Here is a 24,310-nt window from a genome sequence, read left to right on the forward strand (position 1 = left end):
TTAATCAGTAAACAAGCCTCACTTTTAAATTATAAATAGTATATTTTAAAGTCTGTGATTTTCTTATGTTCTTGCTGTTTTGAAATGTAATTTATTTATGTATAATCTGTTTCAGTTATTTTCTATCTTCTAGACTAAGGATCAGGTTAAAACCAAAGAGATACTTAGAGGCACTTTTTTATAATTTGAGTTCTCTTATTTTCCCTATGGATGGGAGACATAAAAAGGAGAAATAGATGCCAGGCCAGGACATTTCTGGAATCATAAGTAGAGCAAGAGCTTTCAGTGTAATAACTATTAACCACAACTTGTCTAGAATTAAATATTGTCTGATGGAGGGGAAAATGACTATTCTATTACATTTTATAAGCTCCAACATTTTAATTATATGTTTGAATATTGCCTTTACAAATGTTTTTAGCAAATAAAGCAATACAAGATCATCTTCTGGAGGTAGAGGCATCTAAGGAGCAAATGGAAAAAGAAATGCTTGAGAAAATAGGGAAATTGGAGAAAGAACTAGAGAATGCAAATGACCTGCTTTCTGCCACAAAACGTAAAGGTATGGATTACAATGCTTATTAATGGCTTGAAATACTAGAACTTGCCTACATGGGTCTTACTTAATTTTACTAACTGAATTTCTCTGTCATGTTGTGATGTAGGAAATTCCATCAAGCTATAGCATTAGAATGTGCTTTTAGGTTAAAATTAGTACTTTATATGTTCCTTTACTGTATTGTCATATGGAAGTACCATTTGGTCACACATAACTGTGTGTCAATTTTCAGAATAATTATTGCATGATTTTTTAAATTGAGTTGTGTTATATTACTCTTTGATGTCATATTTTTAAATGTAGAAATTTATATGTAATATGTAATAGGTGTCACTTATTTGAAAAAAATTTAATGCCTTTAATTTGAAATCCTACAAAAATATACTAGCTTTCTGTGTGTTGGTACAGGAGCCATATTATCTGAGGAAGAGCTTGCAGCCATGTCTCCTACTGCAGCGGCCGTAGCTAAGATCGTGAAACCTGGCATGAAGTTAACTGAGGCAAGAATGTTGTTAAATGTTATTTTCTTTTAGCAAAAGTGTTCAGATCTCTCTGAAACTTAATGCTTAGAAACAATATTTTTAAAATCGTCTGATGATTAATCTTTTATTCTAGGAAAGGCTTTCTTGGTTCCTCGTTCTTTGTAACATAGTAAATATCTGTGAAGTGCTAATGAATATTTATTATGAAGATAGAGAGACTATATACTTATATTTGTTATGACTACATTTGAAATGAACCCTCTTGTACTTTCAGTTGTATAATGCTTATGTGGAAACTCAGGATCAGTTGCTTTTGGAAAAACTAGAGAACAAAAGAATTAACAAGTACTTAGATGAAATAGTGAAAGAAGTTGAAGCCAAAGCACCAATTTTGAAACGCCAGCGTGAGGAGTATGAACGTGCGCAGAAAGCTGTGGCGAGTTTATCTGTTAAGCTTGAGCAAGCTATGAAGGTTGGTTCCATTCCCAAATTTTTGCTGTAGGAAAAATACATATGAGAAACAGTAATTATAAATTTTAAAGTTTGTCATTACATTATGAAACACCTCTAATCACAAAATGGTCTACCTTTATTCAGCTAAAATTGTGAGAGCCTTTTACATTTTTAAAGATATTTGGGATTGCCCTGGCCGGTTTGGCTCAGCGGTTAGAGCGTCAGTCTGCGGTCCAGAGAGACCCGGGTTCAGTTCCCGCTAAGGGTGCGTATCTCGGTTGCAGTTTGTCCCTGGCCCTGGTTGGTCGTGTGGGTGGCGATCATTCGATGTGTCCCTTTCACGTCGATGTTTCTTTCTCTCTCTTCCTGTTTCTCTCTCTCTCTCCCACTCTATCTGAACAGAAAATGGAAAAATGTCCTTGGGTGAGGATTAAAAAAAAGATATTTGGGATTATTTCTGTAGGGGTCTGTAGCAGATGATGAGTAGCCCCAGATCTATCTTTGTAGTAGAATGCTCCTAAATTTAGCATAGTCATATTTTGTCAAACAGTTGTGGTGCAAACTCATTCACTAACTATGCGTGATGTTGCAGAACTGAGGGGAATTCGGTTTGCTAAAGTAATTGTGATTGAAATGTAATAGCCTCAGAAACAGCTGAGTTGGTCCATTCTCTCCTCATACAGTGTGGGGGGAAAATTTGTGGTAATTCTGTCTAAAAATTATATTGTTTCACCATAGAGTAGAACTTTTTTATACCATGTGACCATTTGGGAAATCTTTATATACATTATTTTATTCCTGTTCCTTTACATGTTGTCACTACCAAAGAAATTCATAAATATCTTTTACCTCTTAAGATTCCATTTTATAGATAATGATGAAGTAAGTATTTATACGCTGATAATTTTGCTTTTAGGGTATAACTATTAATATTACTGAGAAATCTTCAAGATGTAGTAAGTTTTTTTTGAGGAAATTCAATTAAGTCAAATTGCATCCCCTGTTCTAAAGTGATAAATTTCATTTCCTTCCTTCCCTTTTTTTTGAGACTAGTGTAAATAAATTGTATCCTTAATTCAAATTTAAACTTTTGTTACTATTGCTGATATAATTTAGGCATCAGTTTAAATCAGAGTATGTTATATCTAATTGTTTCTCTCCTAAATCATATGACATCTACCAGTTTTACTTTAACAGAATATTGGCTTTTTGATGCCTCCCTTTCCTCATCTGGTTTCAGCAGTGTCCCTTGGGTCTGATTAGATTTTGAGTTTCTCACTGTTTAGTGAGCATTTTTCCTGGACCTTATTGTCTGAAGTGGACAGATAGTGAGGTAGAGGGGCTTAAGAATCAGAAAATAGCAGTTCATAACTGCCAACGAATGTAAAGATAATTCTTACAGCATTTTTGAATAGATGAATCTTCTTACCTTAACATACGTCCAGTATCCTTCAGTCCAGATTCTGTGATGATTATTTGTTAGATTTTTAGGGTTTTATAACCAACTAACTTCCTTCCTAGACATCTTAATCCCATTTTGAGCTCAGTAGATTTGTGTTATTGCCATAGTCTATAAAATTGCCTGCTTCATTTTGTCACATACTCATGTTTATTTGAAATTGGCTTATGCATACCTTTAGGGCAGTATGCTCAGAAATACTTGGAACACCAACATAAATATGAGCCATGTTTTACATGAATAGTATTTTAAAATTTTGTATTTGAAAACAACACACTAAGAAGCAAACTTTGTATGAATTTGAGGTAACATATAATATTTCAAAGATATTTTGTGCTTATATCAGGCTCCTTAAAACTGTACCTCTAATTCCCTAATGATATACTATGATACAAAACTTTACAAAGCACTACATACACTGTCATTGTTGGTTTATTGTTTTTGTTTTTTAATCAGGCTTGTGACATTGACTACTGATTCTTTAAAATTAATTTCTCATGCGTTTTTTATAAAATCAAGTCTTTTATACATCTTACTCAATATTCTTTACTTGATATTTTCAGATAACCAGTGTAATAGTGATTTTTTTATTTTCCTCACCCAGGACATTTTTGCATTTATCTTCAGATAGAGTGGGAGGGAGAGAGGGAGGAAGAGAGAGAGAGAGAGAGAGAGAGAGAGAGAGAGAGAGAGAGAGAGACATCGATGTGAGGGAGACACATCGACTGGTTGGCACCCATACAACCCCAACCGGGGCCAGGGACAAACCACAACCGAGGCATATGGCCCTTATCGGGAACTGAACCTGGGACTGTCCGGTTCGCGGGCCGACGCTCTAACTGCTGAGCCAAACTGGCCAGGGCATAATTATTATTATAATGTAGTCCTTGGTTTTTGTTTAAGTAACAAAACCTTTGAGATTATTTATGTGGTATCAGTTGAATTTGGTGTGGCTATATAATTGTAATTGACAGTTAATTTGGAGGGACTGGCACATTGCCCATCATTTTCTTTTTTATCTTCACTCAAGGACTTTTTTTTTTTTCCATTTTTTGTTCAGATAGAGTGGAAGGGAGAGAGAGAGAGAGAAACATCGATGTAAAAGGGACACATCGAGTGGCTGCCACCCGCATGACCAACCAGGGCCGGGGACAAACTGCAACCGAGGTACGTGCCCTTAGCAGGAACCGAACCCGGGTCTCTCTGGACCGCAGTCCGATGCTCTAACCGCTGAGCCAAACCGGCCAGGGCCCATCATTTTCATATAGTGATGAGCACTATAATGATGAGCAATTTTTGAGATATTAAGAAATACATGTATTCATATTTATTTATTTATTTATTTTTTTATCCTCATCTGAGGATATTTTTCCATTTTTTGTACAGATAGAGTGGGAGGGAGAGAGAGAAAGGGAGAGAGAGAGCGAAATATCGATGTGAAGGGACACATCAAGTGGCTGCCACCCGCACGACCAACCAGGGCCGGGGACAAACTGCAACCGAAGTACGTGCCCTTAGCGGGAACCGAACCCGGGTCTCTCCGGACCGCAGGCCGACGCTCTAACCGCTGAGCCAAACTGGCCAGGGCATGTATTCATATTTATAAAGAATCTCTCTTTAAGGGCTACTGTACTATATAGAATACATGTTATATAGAATGTTTTTAGTTTATAAGTTGATTGCAAGGGTATTTGAGCACTGTATGTTTTTGTTATTCGTATAACTGCTTCATTTGTATAGCTCTTAGAAGGAAATACAGAATTTTCACATGAATTTACATTTTGAAGGAGATTCAGCGACTGCAAGAGGACACTGATAAAGCCAATAAACATTCATCTGTACTTGAAAGAGACAATCAGAGAATGGAAATACAAATAAAAGATCTTTCACAACAGGTTTGAAGTTTATGCTTCTTTTCTTGTTTTATCTCCCTGATCTGACATCCCAGTGATCTTTGAGTCTGTTTGCAGTTGTCTTAAGAGGGAACCACCACATTTGAATGTCTTATTAAATAGGAAATACCGCTGGAGCAGAATTGCAGCCTAGTCATTGTTTTTTCATAACCCCTCCTTTTTTCTTTTGTCAGGTGTTTGATAAATTTGGAAATTATAGATACTCGTAATAAGTAAAATAACTCAAAGATAAATAAAAGTTCTTTCCCCCCATGTCCCAGAGTATAACCAAACAACAGACTTCTGTATATTCTTCCATGTCATTCTTTCTATATGTACAAACACACCTGAGCATACATAAACACATATAAGTTTTCTTTGTTTTTACTGATACAGAACCATGTTATATTCATTACTCTGCTTTTTTTTAAATCGAACTAGTCAGGAAATATACATCTATTTTCATTCATATAGTTTACCCTAATTTTTATTTGTGGGTTTACACACATAAACGCAATACAAAAATTTTACATGAATGAAATTAAAATCTATTTTTCATGCTCTTCTGCTCCATTATACAATACATATAAGGATGCAAGTGCAACCGTGCACTTATACACACATTACGTATCTATTTCTCTGTATTGTATTGGGTTATTGTTTTACCAAAAATTGAGCCATGCTTCCGGAATTGTAGTTTGGCACATTATTTCATTGTATACTTTTATAGAAATGAAAATAGCTCTTTTTATTAAACTTTATTTTAGGTTTTAATATCTAAAATGATATGCTTGATATTTTTTAAGATAATATAAGTTGATGGTGTTTATAAAGTAGTATTTTCATTTGAAAATTTTCATTTTCTCCAGAATTGAAGCCAGTACTATTTGATAATATATTAAAACTTTGTTTATAGATTAGAGTGCTTTTGATGGAGCTTGAAGAAGCAAGGGGTAACCATGTAATTCGTGATGAGGAAGTAAGCTCTGCTGATATAAGCAGTTCATCTGAAGTAATATCACAGCATCTAGTATCTTACAGAAATATTGAAGAACTTCAACAGCAAAATCAGCGTCTCTTAGTGGCTCTTAGGGAACTTGGGGAAACTAGAGAAAGAGAAGAACAAGAAACAACGTCATCCAAGTAAGTTATTGACTACCTTGGTTTGTTTAGCAAACATTTGTTGAAAACTTCTTATGTACCTCCTAACAGTGCTAGATACTGAGAATTAGTGATTAGGAGAGAGAGAGAAATTAAGCAACAATACCAAAAAAATAAAACATTTTCAGAGACCTCAGTTTGTGGATGAGCTCAATAATAAGATAGATACATAAGTAGATCATTTTAGTTCAGTGTGATTAGTGCTATAATAGATAAAAGCTTGCTCGTGGGAACATAGAGGTGGAGGATGTAGTCTAGGTTTTAGAGAACAGACCTGGCTTTGTGGAGAAGATGTGTAGGAAGTTTTATTCAGGCAGAGTAAAGAATTTTTAAAAAATGTGTTTGGTGCTAGAGGAGAAAAATGGCTATGAAAGCAAGAAGACTCGAGGTTAGACTGGTGGAATTGGTTTAACTTTTGCAAACAAAATTTTCAGGTTGACAGTGGTGAATGCCTGAGTCCTCTGGTGGGGCTTTAAAAGTGGTTCGTACAATATCAGTAGAAAGAAAGGTCATAAGAGAGACAAAAACATGCTTAGTGATAGATACTATAAAATTCTTAGTCATTGTATACAGTAGAAATTATAACTGCCTCTTAATCTCAGTGAAATAGACTTACAGTTGGTTTTTTGTAGAATTACTGAGCTTCAGCTCAAACTTGAAAGCGCCCTCACTGAATTGGAACAACTCCGTGGGTCACGACAACATCAGATGCAGCTTGTCGATTCCATAGTTCGTCAGCGGGATATGTACCGTATTTTGTTGTCACAAACAACAGGAGTTGTCATTCCTTTACAAGGTACGTTTTTATGTCTTGTCTTAAAAGTTTCCAAGTATTTGGAGAAAATTTTTATGAAATGTATGTTAGGAAATGGATTTTGCAACATAAGCAGTTTATATAATGATGGTAACTTCAAATTTGACTACCATGTATGACTGATCATAACTGGTCATCAATCTTAAAGAATACCATTGTTTTAGTTCTTGTTAAGAAGAAATGCTGACCATTATTGAAAAGTGTACATCTTAAAATTAATTAAATATATTTATTTTGGTCATGTTTTAACCTTTAATCTGCAGATAAAATCTAATGAGAAGCTCAAAATAATATTAATAGGTTATTTACTAGGTTCCTTGTTTCATAATTTCTGCAATCTATGATTTTACTTAAATATGTCTAGCTTGTTGATTTTGAATGATGTATTTGCAAAGAAATGTTACATCTTTTTTACATTTCTGAAGCTTCAAGCTTAGATGATATTTCTCTTGTGTCAACTCCAAAACGTTCAAGTACATCACAGACTGTTTCCACGCCTACTCCAGTACCTATAATTGAGTCAGCAGAGGCTATAGAAGCCAAGGCTGCCCTTAAACAGGTAAAGACCACACACCTTTACAACCTATCTTTGGTTAGGTTTTTGAGAACAGATTGTCATCTAATAATTTCTCTAATATTTAGTTGCAGGAAATTTTTGAGAACTACAAAAAAGAAAAGGCAGATAATGAAAAAATACAGAATGAACAGCTTGAAAAACTTAAGGAACAAGTTACAGATTTGCGATCACAAAACACCAAAATTTCTACCCAGCTAGATTTTGCTTCTAAACGGTAAATTTTCTTTTGTTCACAAATTGATGAAGTCCGGGGCTCACTTCAGCAGCACATATACTGAGATTGGAATGATCCAGAGAAGATTAGTATGGCTCCTGCACCGGGGTGGCTCGGACAGTTGTGACATGTTCCATACTTTTTAACTTTGGGTGGTGGGTACACAGTACAAAATACAGATGCTATGTCATAGAATTGTATACTTCTAACCCATGTAATTTTATTAACCAGTGTCACCCCGGTAAGTTTAATTTTAAAAAATCATAGATTATCAAAAAAAATTGATAAAGTCTAAATGGTATACTTTAGTATTCAAGTGAACCAAATTCAAGGGTTAATTTGCCACACTGTTACTTTTTTGTGGACCATAATCCAGATGAGAAGGTATAAGGGTTTAGTTTTAATGTTGGTTAATGATTCTCTTGGGAGTTGATAAGGGATCCAGATAGTTATTTTTTGTTTGTTTGGTTGGTTATTTTATTCTCACCCGGGGGTATTTTTCCATTTATATTCAGACAGAGTGGGAGGGAGAGAGGGGAGAGAGAGAAACATCGACATGAGAGGGACACATCAACTGGTTGCCTCCCACAAGACCCCGACCAGGGCCGAGGACAACCCACAACTGAGGTACATGCCTTTGACCAGAATCGAACCCGCAGCTCATTGGTCCGCAGGCCAGCGCTCTACTGCTGAGTCAAACCGGCCAGGGCCACATAGCTATTTAAAGCTGAAGTTCACGTGAGGAATGTTGCTACTTTTCCTTCCTGAGATTGAAATGCCTCCTGTTTCTGTTGAACTTAATTATTTTATAAATGCACCAGAGGATGAGCATAACGTGAGCTAATTTTATTCAGCCCTTTCTATTTTAGGTAGAAGACAAGCAGGTACTGGTTAATTTGGGGAAAATTCACTTTCTCAGTCACTTACAAAGGAATAATAGATTTCATTCTATAGTTATTAGATCCATCAAATACTTGTTAGTTTAACAAGTAGAACAAATGTTATTTCTTTGTGTACAGGCACATCTCGGAGATGTTGCAGGTTCATAGTAAATGTGCAGTAGCATTATGTCTAAAAAGTGTGCATACCTTAATTAAAAGACACTTTATTGCTTAAAAATGCTGACTATCATCTGAGCCTTCAACAAGTCATAATCTTTTTGCTGGTAAGGGCCTTGCCTTGGTGTTTGTGAAAATGCAATATCTACGAAGCACAATAAAACGAGATATGCCTGCACTACGTGATAAAACTGTTTTTGTAAGGATGTGGCAAGCAGTTACTTGTATAAATTCCAAGTTTGATGTTCCAAATAAAATCCTTTTTTTCACCTACATTCAAAGCTCTAGCCAGCCATTTTTGAACATTTCAAGCACATGAGAAAATGAGATGAGCCCTGATCAGTGTGGCTCAGTTGATTGGAGCATTCTCCCATATACCACAAGGTGGCGAGATCAATTCTCCATCAGGGCACATACACAGTATGTGGGGTCGATCCCCACTGGGGCAGGTGCAGAAGGCAACAGATCGATCTTTTTCCTCTCACATTAATGTCTTTCTCTCTCTCAAAAAATTAATTTACTTTTTTTAAAAAAAGTTGAAGAGTTATAGCAGAAAAAAGAATGGCAAAAATCAATCATTAACTATGCATAAATATCAAATTGTATACTATTATGGTGGATGTCTGGTGTATCAACATTGTATTGGCATTATTTTAAATATGATTAAAATTCTTGTAAATCAGATTATTCAGCATGAAATACTGTGCTTATTTAGAATTTGAATGTAACTACTAACTTTGGAGTTTAGAAAAAAGTATGAAGGTGTTGCATTATTATAAAGCCACTTTCTTATATATACTTAATCATTTACAGTTAAGTTAATGTGAAATTCTTTAAGGAACTAAGCTAGGGTCTAGTATTTTGGTGTCTTATAGAATTATCTTTCTTTCATACAAGTTATGAAATGCTGCAAGATAATGTTGAAGGATATCGCCGAGAAATAACATCTCTACATGAGAGAAATCAGAAACTCACGGCAACAACTCAGAAGCAGGAACAGATCATCAATACGATGACGCAAGATTTGAGAGGAGCAAATGAGAAGCTAGCTGTTGCAGAAGTGAGACCAATTTCTGTCATCTGACTTGCATGATGAATTGCATTTGACATTTTTTTTTTATTATTACTATAATTTTACTGTTTGGTATGACATAGATATTTGGGAGGTTTGTGTATTACAAGTCCTTATTACATAGTTTCCAAACACAGTTGACCCTTTATCAGGGTTTGAACAGTATAGGACTACTTATCCATAAATTTGCATATAAGTGGACCCCGTATAAGTAAACCAGTACAGTTCAAATCCATGTTGTTCAGGGGTCAATAGTAGTTAGATCCAAGGTTGGGAATCTGTAGGCAGAAGATCAACTTAAGTTAATACATGGATTTTCACCTATGTATGCAGTTGGTGCCCCTAATTGCTATGTTGAAGGGTCAACTGGATCCAGTTGTGCATCAGCTGGCTGTTTGTTTCTATTAAAACTGAAGGGGAACCCTGACCTGTGTGACTCCGTAGGACATTGGCCCATGCACCTAAGGATTGCCGGTTCAATTCCTGATCAGGGCACATGCCTGGGTTTCAGGCTCTATCCCTGATTGGGGGGGGGGGGGTGCGGGGGACAGATGATCCATGTGTCTCTCTCTCTCTTTCACTCTGAAACAGATAATAACCAAGTTACCTTCTAAAACATGCATGATTTAATAGTATGCAAGTAGACCGTACCATAATTTTATAATTGTGTTTCTTCTGTTCTCACCTTTTAGGTTTTTTTGTTGTTTGTTTTCAAGTCTGATTTGTTAGAGCAAAGAAATTATAAGTATATGTGGTAATTGCAAGATTTTTTTCCTTTGATCTGTTGGTGTTCCCAGTTATTTTTGTTTCCTAGTTCAACACTTGAAACTAAGTTATATCTTCGTATATGATGAGAAGATGTCATCTCTAGCATTAAGAATTATGGAATAATAAAGGATCATTTTAATTTTATAATTGCATTATTACATTTGACACATTGTTTTCCAACATTTTTTAATTTTGTATTTTCTTCAAGGTAAGAGCAGAAAATTTGAAAAAAGAAAAGGAAATGCTAAAGTTGTCAGAAGTTCGGCTTTCTCAGCAAAGAGAGTCTTTGTTAGCTGAACAAAGAGGGCAAAACTTACTGCTAACTAATCTACAGACAATTCAGGTAACCAAATAAAAAGGCATATATAGAAAACAATTTGAAAGTTAAATTTAAATAGTTTTAACATTGTATCTTCTCAATTTTCTTAATTAGAAAATGTATCTCATTTTTTGTCATGTATTTTGATCATTGAATTTTGAGGATTATTAATATGTGTCAATGAATACATAAAACATTAAGATCTGAAATTTATGCACTTGGCAGTTTTGATCTTCAGGTCTATATTTACAGGGTGTTGGGTATTTTAACAGTTTATAAGATTAAATTTTTTTATTTAAAACTTGAAGAAATCTGAATGACTATTGTAATATATTTTATGTTGTAGGTGCTTTAATATGTAAAATGTCAAAATAACTTTCTTAGTCAATGTCATAGATCTTCATGTAGAAAGGGGTTGTAATCCTTTAATTGTATTGCTTTTTTTATTTTTATTTTTAAAAGCATAACTGAAAATCTTTTTTTACCTTAGGGAATACTAGAGCGATCTGAAACAGAAACCAAACAAAGGCTTAGTAGCCAAATAGAAAAACTGGAGCATGAGATATCTCATCTGAAAAAGAAGTTGGAAAATGAGGTGGAACAAAGGCATACACTTACTAGAAATCTAGATGTGAGTCTGTCAGGATTCTGAATTTCTGTGGATTTGTTTATGTTTAGTCATCAAGCTGGTGTGTGGACACACTGCCATCTCATGTTGAAGCATGGTTTTAATGAGACTTTACAAACAAGTTTTTCTCGCCTCTTTGTGTGCCTAATAACTTTTACTAGGTTGCCATACATTGTTAGTTTTATCCTCTTGGGTGCTGGATATTTTTGTATTTCTGTAAATCTTGAGCTTTGTTCTCTTTAGTATGGTGTTTTTATCATTTATTAGGCAGACCCAAATCAGTGCTTAGTCTAGAATACATTATTCCTCCTTACTGAGGTTAGACCTTCCTGAGTCCTGGTCCTCAGTGTTGGATGGATTATGAGTTTTTTCAGTCTGGCTACTGGGAACAGGCATTATTCCTCACTCTCTGTGAGTGCCAGGCTCTTTTCACTCTAGTCTCTTGGATGATTCTTGACCCTGTCTGCGGTAATTTCACATGCATGCCCTGATCAGTTTCACTGAATATTTGAGAGGGATCTTCTGCAAATCTCCAAGGTATTCTTAGCTTTCTAATAGTCTGTTTTACAAATTCAAACTAATTTAGCTTTCTTACTAATTTAGATCTGCATAAAACTCAGTTCTGTTTTCTCAACTTATGGGGTCTGCTGACCTCTGCCTCATTTCCCTTTCACTGTGCCATAGCCTGGACACTCTTATCTCAGTAACCTAGGAGAGTTGTAGAACTAGGCTTTCAACCCACAATTGTGAAATTGTTTTATATGTTGTATCAATTTCTGGTTTTTTGTTTGTTTGTTTGCATGGGGTGGGGAGGTTGGTGGGGTGTTGTTTCAGATGGGAAAGTAAATCTAGTTTCTCTTACTCTATCTTGGCCAGAGTTTTGAAGTTCTATAAAAATATTAACTTGAACTTCTAGTTATTTAAAAACAGTGTTTATGGGGTTAATGTATTTTTTTTCTTCTAGGTTCAACTTTTAGATACAAAGAGGCAGTTGGATACTGAGACAAATCTTCATCTTAACACAAAAGAACTATTAAAAAATGCTCAGAAGGAAATTGCTACATTGAAACAACACCTCAGTAATATGGAAGTCCAGCTTGCTTCTCAGTCCTCACAGAGAACTGGTAAAGGTAAATAAATAATTAGACTGGTAAAGTATTTCTATAGAAACATTTGTAACATCTGTCAATAAAATTAATTTATAGATCTGCATAAATTAATAGATTTGTAGACTTGGAAGATTCAGAATAGTTCTGCAGGCATCTGACCAAGATATGCTCTTAGTTTTCTGATTGTTGAAACCATTTATTAATACTTTTTAAAATATTTCTTTTGAGGGGTTGATATTTTAATTTTAAACTCTCCCTTTTGAGATGTAGTCACTTGTTAAGTCTGTAGTAATAAGGCTCATTTACAGAAGTAATTGATTTGCTTGGTGTCTTTCCGAGCAGTATTCCTAATTATTGCTCTTTAACAGCCTCAGATAAAAGATTTGTTTCGTTAGATTTTGTTTCTCTTTGGGAATACACCATTTCAAATGCAAAGGCTTTGTGTCCAGATAATCTTTCTATATGGTTTTATTTCTTAATACAGGAGAAATAAAAAAACATAATTGTATATATGTATGTATATATATGTATGTGTATGTACATAAGTATGTATCTTATATGTAGTGTACTTATGATTACCTAATAGTCCTCTCTTACTGATACCATTTGATTAAAAAACAAATACTTCAGTCTGCAATTTCTTTCTTTTCCAAGGATTTTAGAATGAAAATAGGGCTAAATGATTTAAGATTTGGTGTTTTAGAGTAAGCGATGTTTAAATAATAAATTAATAATCAGGTAATTTCTTCAAGAAGCTCCTCAGTTCAGTGGAAATAGTTTGTATTCTTCTCTTTTAAATATCCTTTTCTTAATATTTGTAACAGCAGACTTTAAATACTTGATTTTGATTTTTTTTTTTTAAAGAAATAGCATACTGACAAAATAGATGTTTTTATTTTGGTATTCAGCATGGGTTGAAATATACTTTCTAGGTAGTTAAGTTCTTTCACATTTGAGCCTTAATCTTAATTTTACAAACTCTTTGATAATAATTTTCTTTTATATCATTTAAAATGATAATTTTAAGAAAGCTGTTAAATCTTTCAGGTCAGCCTAACAACAAAGAAGATATAGATGATCTTCTGAGTCAACTGAGGCAGGCAGAAGAGCAGGTGAATGATTTGAAGGAGAGACTCAAAACAAGTAGTAGTAATGTGGAACAGTATCGAGCAATGGTTACTAGTTTAGAAGAATCCCTTAATAAGGAAAAGCAGGTATGTACCATTTTGAATTCAATTTGAATACACTCGTTAACTTTTATTTTTCTATTTTAAAATTAGCCTGCTGTGTATAAGGCTCCATGGTAAGGATGAATTGGACTGACATCCTTACACTTACTCTTGAAAGCGCTTGAGTCTAATAAGCAAGATTAAAAAAAAATTCATATAATTCATAAAACAAGAGAGGGTATAATCGGTGTAGGAAAGGTATAGATCAAATGTTGATGTGAGTGGGAAGTAGGTAAGAGTATTTGTCTCCTGAACATGTATGCCTCCACAAAATAGACGGCATTTGTGCACAGCCTTGAAAGTATCATTTGGTTAGCCAGAGGAAGTTACTGTGTAGCAGGAACCCTCAGCCAAGATAGAAAGGCTTCCTTCCGATGATGACAGTTTGACTAGGGTATTGAATTTGTGAAGTTAAGTACTGAGGAATGTAATTGTAAGTGTAGTCGAGAACCAAATGTAAAATGTTTTGAATGTCATGTTTTGTAAAATTATTGATTCGTCCCCCAACAGGTTATAGCCATAATTTGCTTTAATTAGATTAATGTGGTAGATTGAAGGATGTAAAATTGGTTTTGGAGGCTATAGCAGTAGTCTAGAGCCATAGTTTTAAAAGATCCTTTAGTGGTTGGCATCATGGAAGTCAACATACGTGGATGGGCCCTGGTTGGTTTTGTTCAGTGGTTAGAGCGTTGGCCCGTGGTCCCGAGAGAGCCGGGTTCAGTTCCCGCTAGGGGCGTGTACCTCGGTTGCAGTTTGTCCCCGGCCCCTGTGGGGTTGTGTGGGAGGCAGCCACTGGATGTGTCTCTTTCATGTCAATGTTTCTCTCTCTCTCTCTCTCTCTCTCTCTCTCTCTCTCTCTCTCCCCCTCTCCCTCCCTCTCTCTCCCTCCCACTCTATCTGAACAAAAATAAAAAATTGTCCTTGGGTGAGGATAAAAAAAATACGTGGATGGTAGAATTCTTTCAGTAGTAGAAAGGACAAGTGAGAATTGGAAATTTCACTTCAAGAGAGATAAATGGCCAGTAGCCAAATTGAGAGTTAATTACTTTTTTAAATGTTTCCGAACTCTTTAATCATCATTTGGTAGATTAAAAAAAAAACCAAAAAACAAGGCAAACAGTAATTTTAGTACTTTACAATTTTAGTTTGGATTTGGAGGAAGTAATTGTTTAATTTAAGTGTGTATAATATTTGTATCCTACTCTTTGGATGATGGTGAAGGTGACAGAAGAAGTACGTAAGAATATTGAAGTTCGTTTAAAAGAGTCAGCTGAGTTTCAGACACAGTTGGAAAAGAAGTTGATGGAAGTAGAGAAGGAAAAACAGGAACTTCAGGATGACAAGAGGAAAGCCATAGAGAGCATGGAACAACAGGTAAATTAGGTTATTACCATATCAATCTTTTTGTGTGTGTGTAAGTATTTTACTTCTTTTAAATAGCTAATTAGTTACTATTTGGTTCACCTCAACAGATATTGATTAAACACATAAACAACAATTTTAGTTTTATGTTTTACTTTGCTCTGTACATGTGTTCATGTTTCCTTTAAATGTTTTAGACTACTTTATGGTAGTAGGTCTCAGTGCTGCTTTTTAGAAGCCTCTGCCAAAGAACTGACTTCTGCAGATATTAGTAGGGATGGAATATAGAGGTGCAAAATTTGAAGATTATATCAGGTTATAACTATTCTAAATTTTGTAAGAAGTCCCTTTGGTCTCATTGGTAATTGGGCTTTTAAAAATCTGTCTTCACTATTTTAATAGTAAGTTTGTAATTAACTCTGGTCTTAATCTTGTTCTTTTAATTTAGTTATCTGAGTTAAAGAAAACACTCAGTAGTGTTCAGAATGAAGTACAAGAAGCTCTTCAGAGAGCAAGCACAGCTTTGAGTAATGAACAGCAAGCCAGACGGGACTGTCAGGAACAAGTAAGTGTTGCTCTCAGAGCCAATATTGATAAATAAGTTTTAATCCTGGGAAATAGTTCTTGGGGTATATTAATGCATTTGGGGAATTTAGTGAGCCTTACTAAGAAACAAGATTATTTCTACTCTTGGTGGAACTTGGACTAAAATCAATTGAAAAAGTGTAGATAATAGCTGAAAGTAAATAGTGTCATAATCATTAACAAAACAACCTTGACAGATGGGTTGAAATATAAAGATAGGAGTAGGAGATTAAATGTGTGCTTGCTCTCATATATAAACTTTTTTTTTTTTTTTTTTACTGTTGCAGTCCTTCACTAGTTATGATTATAAAACTGTATTATAAACAAGATAGAGATACTTTTTCAGCAAAACATTTTTAATAAATTACTGAGGTTACAGATTTTTATACACTACTTTTTATAAAGCTTAAAAAGTACAAAACCACATTATTTAAATATATGTGCACACATTCCCACATATGCCTATGTGATAAAAGCTTTTTATAAATTTTTTATGAAGATAAAACACAATTCAGGGTAATGGAGATTATTAAAATGGTAGAATGGGAAGTATCTGTAAGAATATTACTGATGTTACCATTTTTAAGTTCAGTGATATAGCCATTTGTTTGATTATTAATCTTTATTGCTTATATATATATAACCTGTATGTGTATTACAATTAACTTTAATAATACAATACAGGGGGAAATGCTTCAAAGATAAACTAGACAAAAATGAATTGTCCTTGACTTACTACTAGACATCATAACATTGGAAACAAAAATTAGAGGAAAAAAGTCTGTAATTCAGTTTTCAAATCAATTGTTTTCATTTCTGTTTGTTCACTTTACATTTGTGTGTGTGTGTGCATGTATTTTACGTAAGTGAGTATATTTAAGCTTTTATTTTATAAAATCTGTTCCAAATTGCTACATAGTCTTTATAAGTTTTATTTGGACAAGTTCTTCAGTATTTCATTAAACAGATAAAAGTATAACTCTTAATTATTTCATTTTTATGCATTTGTATTGTCTCCTGTTTTGTTATTTTAAATAATGCAATGTGCATCTTTTCTTTTGTACTGACTAGCTTTGGATTTTTAATCTGTGACCATGGGATAATAATTTCTTACAGGCTAAAATAGCTGTGGAAGCTCAGAATAAGTATGAGAGAGAACTGATGCTCCACGCTGCTGATGTTGAAGCTCTACAAGCTGCCAAGGAACAGGTTTCGAAAATGGCATCAGTACGTCAGCATTTGGAAGAAACAACCCAGAAAGCAGAGTCACAGTTGTTGGAGTGTAAAGCATCTTGGGAGGAAAGAGAGAGGATGTTAAAGGTATTATTGCACATCATAATAGAATGTTCTGGAGAATTGAAAAGTTTGGGTTTTTCTTTTTAATATGCATGGGAAAATCTGCTATTACAATAGAGTCTTGGCTTACAGGATGAAGTATCCAAATGTGTGTCTCGCTGTGGAGATCTAGAGAAACAGAACAGATTACTTCATGATCAGATTGAAAAATTAAGTGACAAGGTCGTTGCCTCTGTGAAGGAAGGTGTACAAGGTCCACTGAATGTATCTTTCAGTGAAGAAGGAAAATCTCAAGAGCAAATTCTAGAAATTCTCAGGTAAACCAAATGAATACATTCTTAATGCTTTATTTCTGTGGTATGACAACTATGAAATGTAACTACAAATGTATAAATTAGAGAAGTGGGAGTTACATGCTATTTAGGTATAAAGCTCATCCCATATCTTACTGGCCAGCAAACCCACTGCCACTTACGTAGTGGTCACTTTTGACATTTAAACATTCGCCAATTTAAAGAAACAGCTTTAAGTTGAATTTGATAGTAAGAACTTCAGTGGGTTCTTGGAAAAACTAAATGCCTTTCAGATCATTTTAAAGATACACAATTTTAAAGCCACCGTTTATAATACCTGTATTTCGCATTATTATTTGTCAATGGAGACATTGTTTAAAAATAGTTATTAAAATGAGTAGATCTTGTCATTTTAAAATTACCCAAGTTTTAAAATGTTGCTTTCATTCTTTTATTCAAATAAAATCTTATATATTCTTGTAGATTTATACGACGAGAGAAAGAAATTGCTGAAACAAGGTTTGAGGTGGCTCAGGTTGAGAGTCTGCGTTACCGACAAAGGGTTGAACTTTTAGAAAGAGAGCTCCAGGAACTGCAGGATAGTCTCAATGCTGAAAGGGAGAAAGTCCAGGTATGTATCCAAGCTTTTTTTTTTTTTTAATCCTCACCCGAGGACATTTTTCCATTTTTTTTGTTCAGCTAGAGTGGGAGGGAGAGAGAGGAAGAGAGAGAGAAACATCGAAGTGAAAGGGACACATCGAGTGGCTGCCTCCTGCACGACCAACCAGGGCTGTGGACAAACTGCAACCAAGGTACTTGTCCTTAGCAGGAACCGAACCCGGGTCTCTCTGGTCCCCAGGCCTACGCTCTAACTGCTGAGCCAAACCCTCCAAGGCTGTAAGCAGAGTTTAGCCTGGCCGTCTATTTCCATAGGTTGAGCATTGTCCCATGGACTAAGAGGTCCCATATGCTCGGGTTGCAGGCTCAGTCGCCAGTAGGAGGCGTGCAGGAGGCAGCTGAGCGCTGTTTCTCTCACATTGATGTTTCTTTCTTTCTCTAAAAAATCAATTAAAACAGTTTTTTAAAAAAAGAAAGCAGTTTTTAAATTGAGGTCATTTTAGTCTCTAATAACATAAAAACTTAATTTGCAGTGATCATTCTTCCTAAACTCATCAATTCATTAAACATTATTAGGCAATAATACAGTATAGTGGTAAGAGACTAGTGGTAACCATACAGCCTTGTTTCAAATTCTGGCTTCATATCTTTAGATGTGTGCCTTGGGTACACTGTTTAACTTCCCTGCTCTTAAATTTCCTCGTCTGTAGTAATGGGATGATGATGATTATAATGACGATTAAGTGGATTACTGCACATGAAGCATTTAGAATCATGTTTCAGTTATCTTAATTATTATAGATGTTATTATATATGATTTTGGACAGTCATTCTAAGATAACATGGTGGATTGAAACAGCTACAGAATATTTTTTCCTCAGCAAAGGAACAAAAAATAGTAACAACTGTCAACCAAAGAAAGGAAAAGAAGATGCTATCGTGACTGGATTGCATAATCGCAACACAAGCTTGACTTCTTAACCCTCACTAACACCCAGAAACTTGTTGCATGATGCAGTAATATAACCCCACATCTGGAAGGAAGGAAATTAAGACCTTGAATTATTTACCTTCTTTCAACTGATAGGTAGTTGGAATGACTGCTAGAGAGAAACCATTAAAACAGAAAGGTGACTAATTAGATTTATGGCATTTATGTTTTCAGACAAATTAAAAGTTCCAGAATTACATCATGTTGAGAAAGCAGTCCAAATTCAAATATATCCCATCACAGAAATAATAAACAAACCTTCTGACTCAGTGGAGTTAAGACTGGGAGGAAAGCAGCAGAATCGGGGTTTCTAACAAAGACTGCATATTCTCTCAGTTCCTGCTGTTTCTTTTGCTGTTCCTTTGGGCTATAGAAATGCAAATAGTACTAGAAAATGTCTAGCCCACAAACAACTTGAGAAAAAAACAACAACTCTTACACACAGTAGGAAGAGAGTCAAGAAGTAACACATTATATAAAAAATAATAGAACGTCTACCCACTGTGAACACTGCAGTATGGGAACCATGAGCCATAGTAACATGTACATGATGGAGAAGTATACCCATTGAGAACAAGAGAAAAGTTCTTCACAGTTAAACAGATACTCAGAGTGCTCAAACCAAAGTGATGAAAATGAAAAGAATTTCTGAACAAGGGGGAAGAAGGACCAAAATAACATTATTTTAGAACTATTAATAAATTACACAAGAAAAAGAATAGATATAGAAAGAGATTTGGATTGCTGTTTTTAGCTAAGGGTAAAGTGGATTATTTGTTGGTAGGGTTTGTAGTCTTGCATTTGTTTAAACTCTGTAATTATCATGCATAACAAAAATAAACATGTAAAACTTGAAAATTTTTTTGTTTTAGAAGTTAACAATTAAACTCATTTTTTGTAGGGAAGGTTAGAATTGGTAGGAAAACATAAGTCTTCACCTGTTGTTAGATGTTGATGATATATGCATGTGTTTGAAATCTTTAGGTAACTGCAAAAACAATGGCCCAGCATGAAGAACTGATGAAGAAAACAGAAACAATGAATGTAGTTATGGAGACTAATAAGATGCTAAGAGAAGAAAAGGAAAGGCTAGAACAGGATCTACAGCAGATGCAAGCAAAGGTTTGTAACTTACTGATCAAGATCAGAGGCATGTTATATTTATTATATTATGAATATTTACATCATTTGTTAAAAACAAATTGGCATTATTTTCAGGTGAGGAAACTGGAGTTAGATATTTTACCTTTACAAGAAGCAAATGCTGAGCTAAGTGAGAAAAGCGGTATGTTACAAGCAGAGAAGAAGTTATTAGAAGAAGATGTCAAACGTTGGAAAGCACGTAACCAGGTAAATAACAAACCCATTCCAAAACATGGAAACATGTTTATTTTGTAAAATAGGGTAAATTTTAAGGGAATAAATTATTTGAAGAACTAGTGAAAGTTATAACAGTGAGTTTAATATATCACATATGCAAACAACTCAGTTTTTGAAACTTTTGGTTATATTTTACTTATTTTGTAAAAATGGATAATTTATGTCTTTTAATTCCAAATTTAGGGTTTCACTTGATCTCTGAAATGCTTTTGTACATGAAAAAAATGGATTTATCTAGTTTGCTGAAGCATTTTAAGAAGATTTGTTCACTGGGGGACAAAACCAATCACGTAGTACAGTTAGAAACTCCAGCTCTAGCTTCAAACAAAAGGTTGAAAGTCTGCCTTGCCACGTACTAGTTATGTGATTTTTCAGGTTTCTGAATCTGAGCCAGTTCATTTGTAAAAATGAGGACATTAATACCACTTTTCATGTTACAAAATTTAAATAACAAATGTACAGCAGCAGTTCACCCATCATCCGGAACCTAGAAAATGCTCTAGAATGGTAATCATTGTTATCTGGATGGGACTATAGAATTTAAGAGTCTATTTAATCTTTTTCTTGTAAACACACAAGCATTCTGAAAGTTCAAGAAAGGAGGGTGATCTACTCAAATCTACATATATTTCTACTAAATTGTGCTGCCCTGTGCCCTGTTTAATTAGTTGTATTTATGTTTTATTTTTTCTAGATCATAATGTATTAGAAACATGTTTTTTCTTGTCAATGTTTCTTTAATGAAATAAGTGTTTAATATTAAAAGCTTATAGGTTATTGGATCTCTTATTTGGCTTCTTTGTAACTATTCTGAAATTTTATTTGCAACTGAAATCCAGAGTAAGGCAAAAGTAGATTCACAGTTTTTTCTATGGAAATTAGTACAATAATTAATAAATAGTGCAAGAATAAAGTGCTTCACATACTCACAACTGTAAACCTACTTTTGCCCCACCCTGTATAATGAATAGTTAATGATATTTACTTTATTTTCCCTTTCCATTTTGGCTAGACTTTTTAGCTAAATAAACTAAAGCTTTGATCTTAATTATTTTGTAGTTTGGTGTTTTATTACTGTGCATGCAAGATACCTAACGTAAACATAATTAGGTATCCTGCTATTTTATAGCACATTGGTTTGATAAAACCTATAAAACCATGTTATGAATTTTTGCTATTTTAGCATCTAATAAATCAACAGAAAGATCCAGATACAGAAGAGTATCGGAAGCTCCTTTCTGAAAAGGAAGTTCATACTAAGCGTATTCAACAGTTAACTGAAGAAATTGGGAGACTTAAAGCTGAGATCGCAAGGTATAAGGAAGAAACCATAAATTGTATACTATACATGAACTCTCAAAGAAGTGTATTTCTACCCTTTGAAAGACACCCCCCCCCCCCCCCCCCCTGCCAAGTGCTTCCTGATTTTAGAAAGAGTGGAAAGTGCAGAAGCACTTACATGTGACTTTCCCTGTTTTACTTTAAGGAGCCAAGTAAGCAGTAATTTATTTTATGCCTTCATATACGAATTATTTCTCTATATTTTATGACTGTAAAATTAGATTAGGTATGAGTCTAAATGTGTTTATTTCCTAAACGATCAAATTTTGCAAATAGGATTTTTGGGTTTTTTTTTTTATTAGAATGTATTTATGAACCTATTTTGAAAGATTTTACTACAGGAACTATTTAAGTTAAAATTTTTTAAATGAACTTATATTATCCTTTTAAAGATAAGTTGAATATTAAAATTAATGTTTCTGGTTTACTTTTCTAAAGATTTAATATCGGTTGTCCATGTCATAATCTGTATTTATGCAATACTTGACAGCTTACAAATTTTTGTCACATATATTTTTTTACCTATGTTATAACAGTAGTCTAGCATTTTATTTCTTCTACAATAATACTACTTAATTTTAACAATGAGAAAGCTAAAATTCAGAAAGGTACCTGAGATTGCAGAGTTAGTAGTTGTTAAACCCCATACTCTTAATTCAGGGTCATCTGATTTAAGTTAAGTTTATGATAAAGTACAGGGTTTGGCAAACTATAACCTACAGGCCTGTTTTGTGCAGCCTATAAGGTAAGAATGATTTTTACATTTTAAAATATCTTTTAAAAGGAAGAATGTGACAAAGACTGAATGTGGTCTACAAAACATAACATATGTACTCAACACCTGATCAAGTGTGGTGTAGTTTTGCTATCAAGTAGATGTGAATTAAAATCTGTGTACCAACACTTGATTACTTTGTAAAATTGAATGTTACTTGACTACTTGTAACTTGATTTTTCTCATTTCTAACTTGGGCATGTACGCCTATGTAATAAGCAAATAAGATCTTTTTTTTAATCCTCAGGATATATTTCCATTGATTTTTTTTTTTTTTCAGGTAGAGTGGGAGGGAGAGAGGGAGAGAGAGAAACATTGATGTTAGAGAGACACGTCGATTGATTGGTTTGCCTCCTGCATGACACCAACCAGGGCTGGGGATCGAACTGCAACCGAGGTACATGCCCTTGACTGGAATTGAACCTGGGACTCTTTGGTTTGCGGGCCAACGCTCTAACCACTGAGCAAAACTGGCCAGGGCACAAATAGAATCTTAATAAAGGACCACAGATTCATAAGTTAAGGGATTATCTTTTGAAGTTTGTGTGGGTTATTTTAGGATTTTTAAATAAAAATCTTATTAAAGCAACACAAAATGTAAATGAAAGGATTTTAAAACTTGAGAGTCTCATATACTTAGTCTTTGATTTTTTTGTTTAGATCAAATGCATCTTTGACTAACAATCAGAACTTAATCCAGAGTCTAAAGGAAGATTTAAATAAAGTAAGAACTGAAAAGGAAGGTATCCAGAAGGACTTAGATGCCAAAATACTTGATATCCAAGAAAAGGTCAAAACTATTACTCAAGTCAAGAAAATTGGACGTAGGTACAAGACTCAATATGAGGAACTCAGAGCACAACAGGATAAGGTATTTTGAAGTGATTTCCTTATTTTATATATATATATATATACACATATATATAATATCTTGACATACACAATTTTGATCTACACAGTTTATACACAATTTTATTTATATTTATGTTCTCATTGATTTTTTTTTTTTTAAGGGAGAGAGCGATAGAAACATCAATTGGTTGCCTCCTGCACACCCCCCTACTGGAAATGAAGCCCACAACCTGGGCATGTGCCCTGACTGGGAATCGAACCGGGGCCTTTCAGTCCATGGGACCATGCTCAATCCACTGAGCCATACCACCCAGGCATACACACAATTTTATATATCAAGATTAACATAAAAATTTTATCTTCATAATTTTGATTATTGGTTTTTAGAGTCTAAACTTGAGTATAAGCTAATTTATTGATAGTTATTTATAAATTAGCTCTTTAATATGTGCCAAAAGAACTATGTTCTCGTAACTCACTGCTGACTAAAATTGTGTATATCAAAAAACTATAGTTTTTTAATTAAGCTGTGTTTTAGTTTTATTTATTTAAATTGTTTTTCTCTCACCTGAGGATATATTTATTTTAGAGAGAGCGGGAAGAAGAGAGAGAAAGAAGCATTGATATGAGAGAGACATTGATTGCTCACCTCCTGTACGCACATTCACACCCCAGCTGGGGATGGGGCCCTCAACCTGGGTGTGCCCTGACCAAGAATCCAAACTGCGGCCTTTGAGTGTACAAGACAGTGCTCCAACCAACTGAGCCACGCCGGCCAGGGTGGGCTGTGTATGTTAACCACCTATTTAAAAGATTTCTACATCCTTGTTATATTTTGAATCTGCAGTTTGTTTTTAATTCCCAAACATAAAGATATATTTTGCACGATTGATCAGAAATATCTAACAAAAACAAAATTTTTACCACTCAGTGCTAACCACTTTTAGTATGCTCTTTATTTGTGAGGAATTTGTCATTCCAAGCAATTTTATGTTAATGCATCATCATTTTGATTGGCTGGTT

The 24,310-nt window shown here is 34.4% G+C and overlaps 1 protein-coding gene and 2 non-coding genes across 6 annotated transcripts in view; all 3 read left to right on the plus strand.

Moving 5' to 3' along the window:
• Nucleotides 1-24,310, plus strand: part of TPR (translocated promoter region, nuclear basket protein) — a 61,405-nt gene that overhangs the window by 9,510 nt on the left and 27,585 nt on the right. For all 4 annotated transcript variants that reach the window (XR_004960859.1, XM_036271910.1, XM_036271911.1 and 1 more), the window contains exons 10-31: nucleotides 422-562; nucleotides 968-1,059; nucleotides 1,316-1,513; nucleotides 4,741-4,848; nucleotides 5,762-5,988; nucleotides 6,639-6,802; nucleotides 7,246-7,379; nucleotides 7,463-7,611; nucleotides 9,567-9,729; nucleotides 10,718-10,852; nucleotides 11,319-11,459; nucleotides 12,421-12,586; nucleotides 13,613-13,779; nucleotides 15,016-15,168; nucleotides 15,605-15,721; nucleotides 16,858-17,061; nucleotides 17,170-17,354; nucleotides 17,814-17,961; nucleotides 19,924-20,061; nucleotides 20,158-20,289; nucleotides 21,503-21,633; nucleotides 23,096-23,306. Coding sequence is in view for 3 of the 4 variants with exons in the window: in XM_036271910.1 (XP_036127803.1) it covers nucleotides 422-562; nucleotides 968-1,059; nucleotides 1,316-1,513; nucleotides 4,741-4,848; nucleotides 5,762-5,988; nucleotides 6,639-6,802; nucleotides 7,246-7,379; nucleotides 7,463-7,611; nucleotides 9,567-9,729; nucleotides 10,718-10,852; nucleotides 11,319-11,459; nucleotides 12,421-12,586; nucleotides 13,613-13,779; nucleotides 15,016-15,168; nucleotides 15,605-15,721; nucleotides 16,858-17,061; nucleotides 17,170-17,354; nucleotides 17,814-17,961; nucleotides 19,924-20,061; nucleotides 20,158-20,289; nucleotides 21,503-21,633; nucleotides 23,096-23,306 (3,404 nt within the window). In the remaining variant the exon portion in view is untranslated. The remainder of the gene's footprint in view (nucleotides 1-421; nucleotides 563-967; nucleotides 1,060-1,315; nucleotides 1,514-4,740; nucleotides 4,849-5,761; nucleotides 5,989-6,638; nucleotides 6,803-7,245; nucleotides 7,380-7,462; nucleotides 7,612-9,566; nucleotides 9,730-10,717; nucleotides 10,853-11,318; nucleotides 11,460-12,420; nucleotides 12,587-13,612; nucleotides 13,780-15,015; nucleotides 15,169-15,604; nucleotides 15,722-16,857; nucleotides 17,062-17,169; nucleotides 17,355-17,813; nucleotides 17,962-19,923; nucleotides 20,062-20,157; nucleotides 20,290-21,502; nucleotides 21,634-23,095; nucleotides 23,307-24,310) is intronic.
• On the plus strand, nucleotides 2,050-2,179 carry LOC118638045. The gene has a single exon (XR_004961013.1). It is a non-coding gene; the product is annotated as a small nucleolar RNA SNORA66 (small nucleolar RNA).
• LOC118638115 lies at nucleotides 7,648-7,754 on the plus strand. Its single transcript, XR_004961070.1, has one exon. It is a non-coding gene; the product is annotated as a U6 spliceosomal RNA (small nuclear RNA).

This window comes from Molossus molossus, unplaced genomic scaffold, assembly GCF_014108415.1.
Source record: "Molossus molossus isolate mMolMol1 unplaced genomic scaffold, mMolMol1.p scaffold_m16_p_20, whole genome shotgun sequence".
Classification (NCBI taxonomy): domain Eukaryota; kingdom Metazoa; phylum Chordata; class Mammalia; order Chiroptera; family Molossidae; genus Molossus; species Molossus molossus.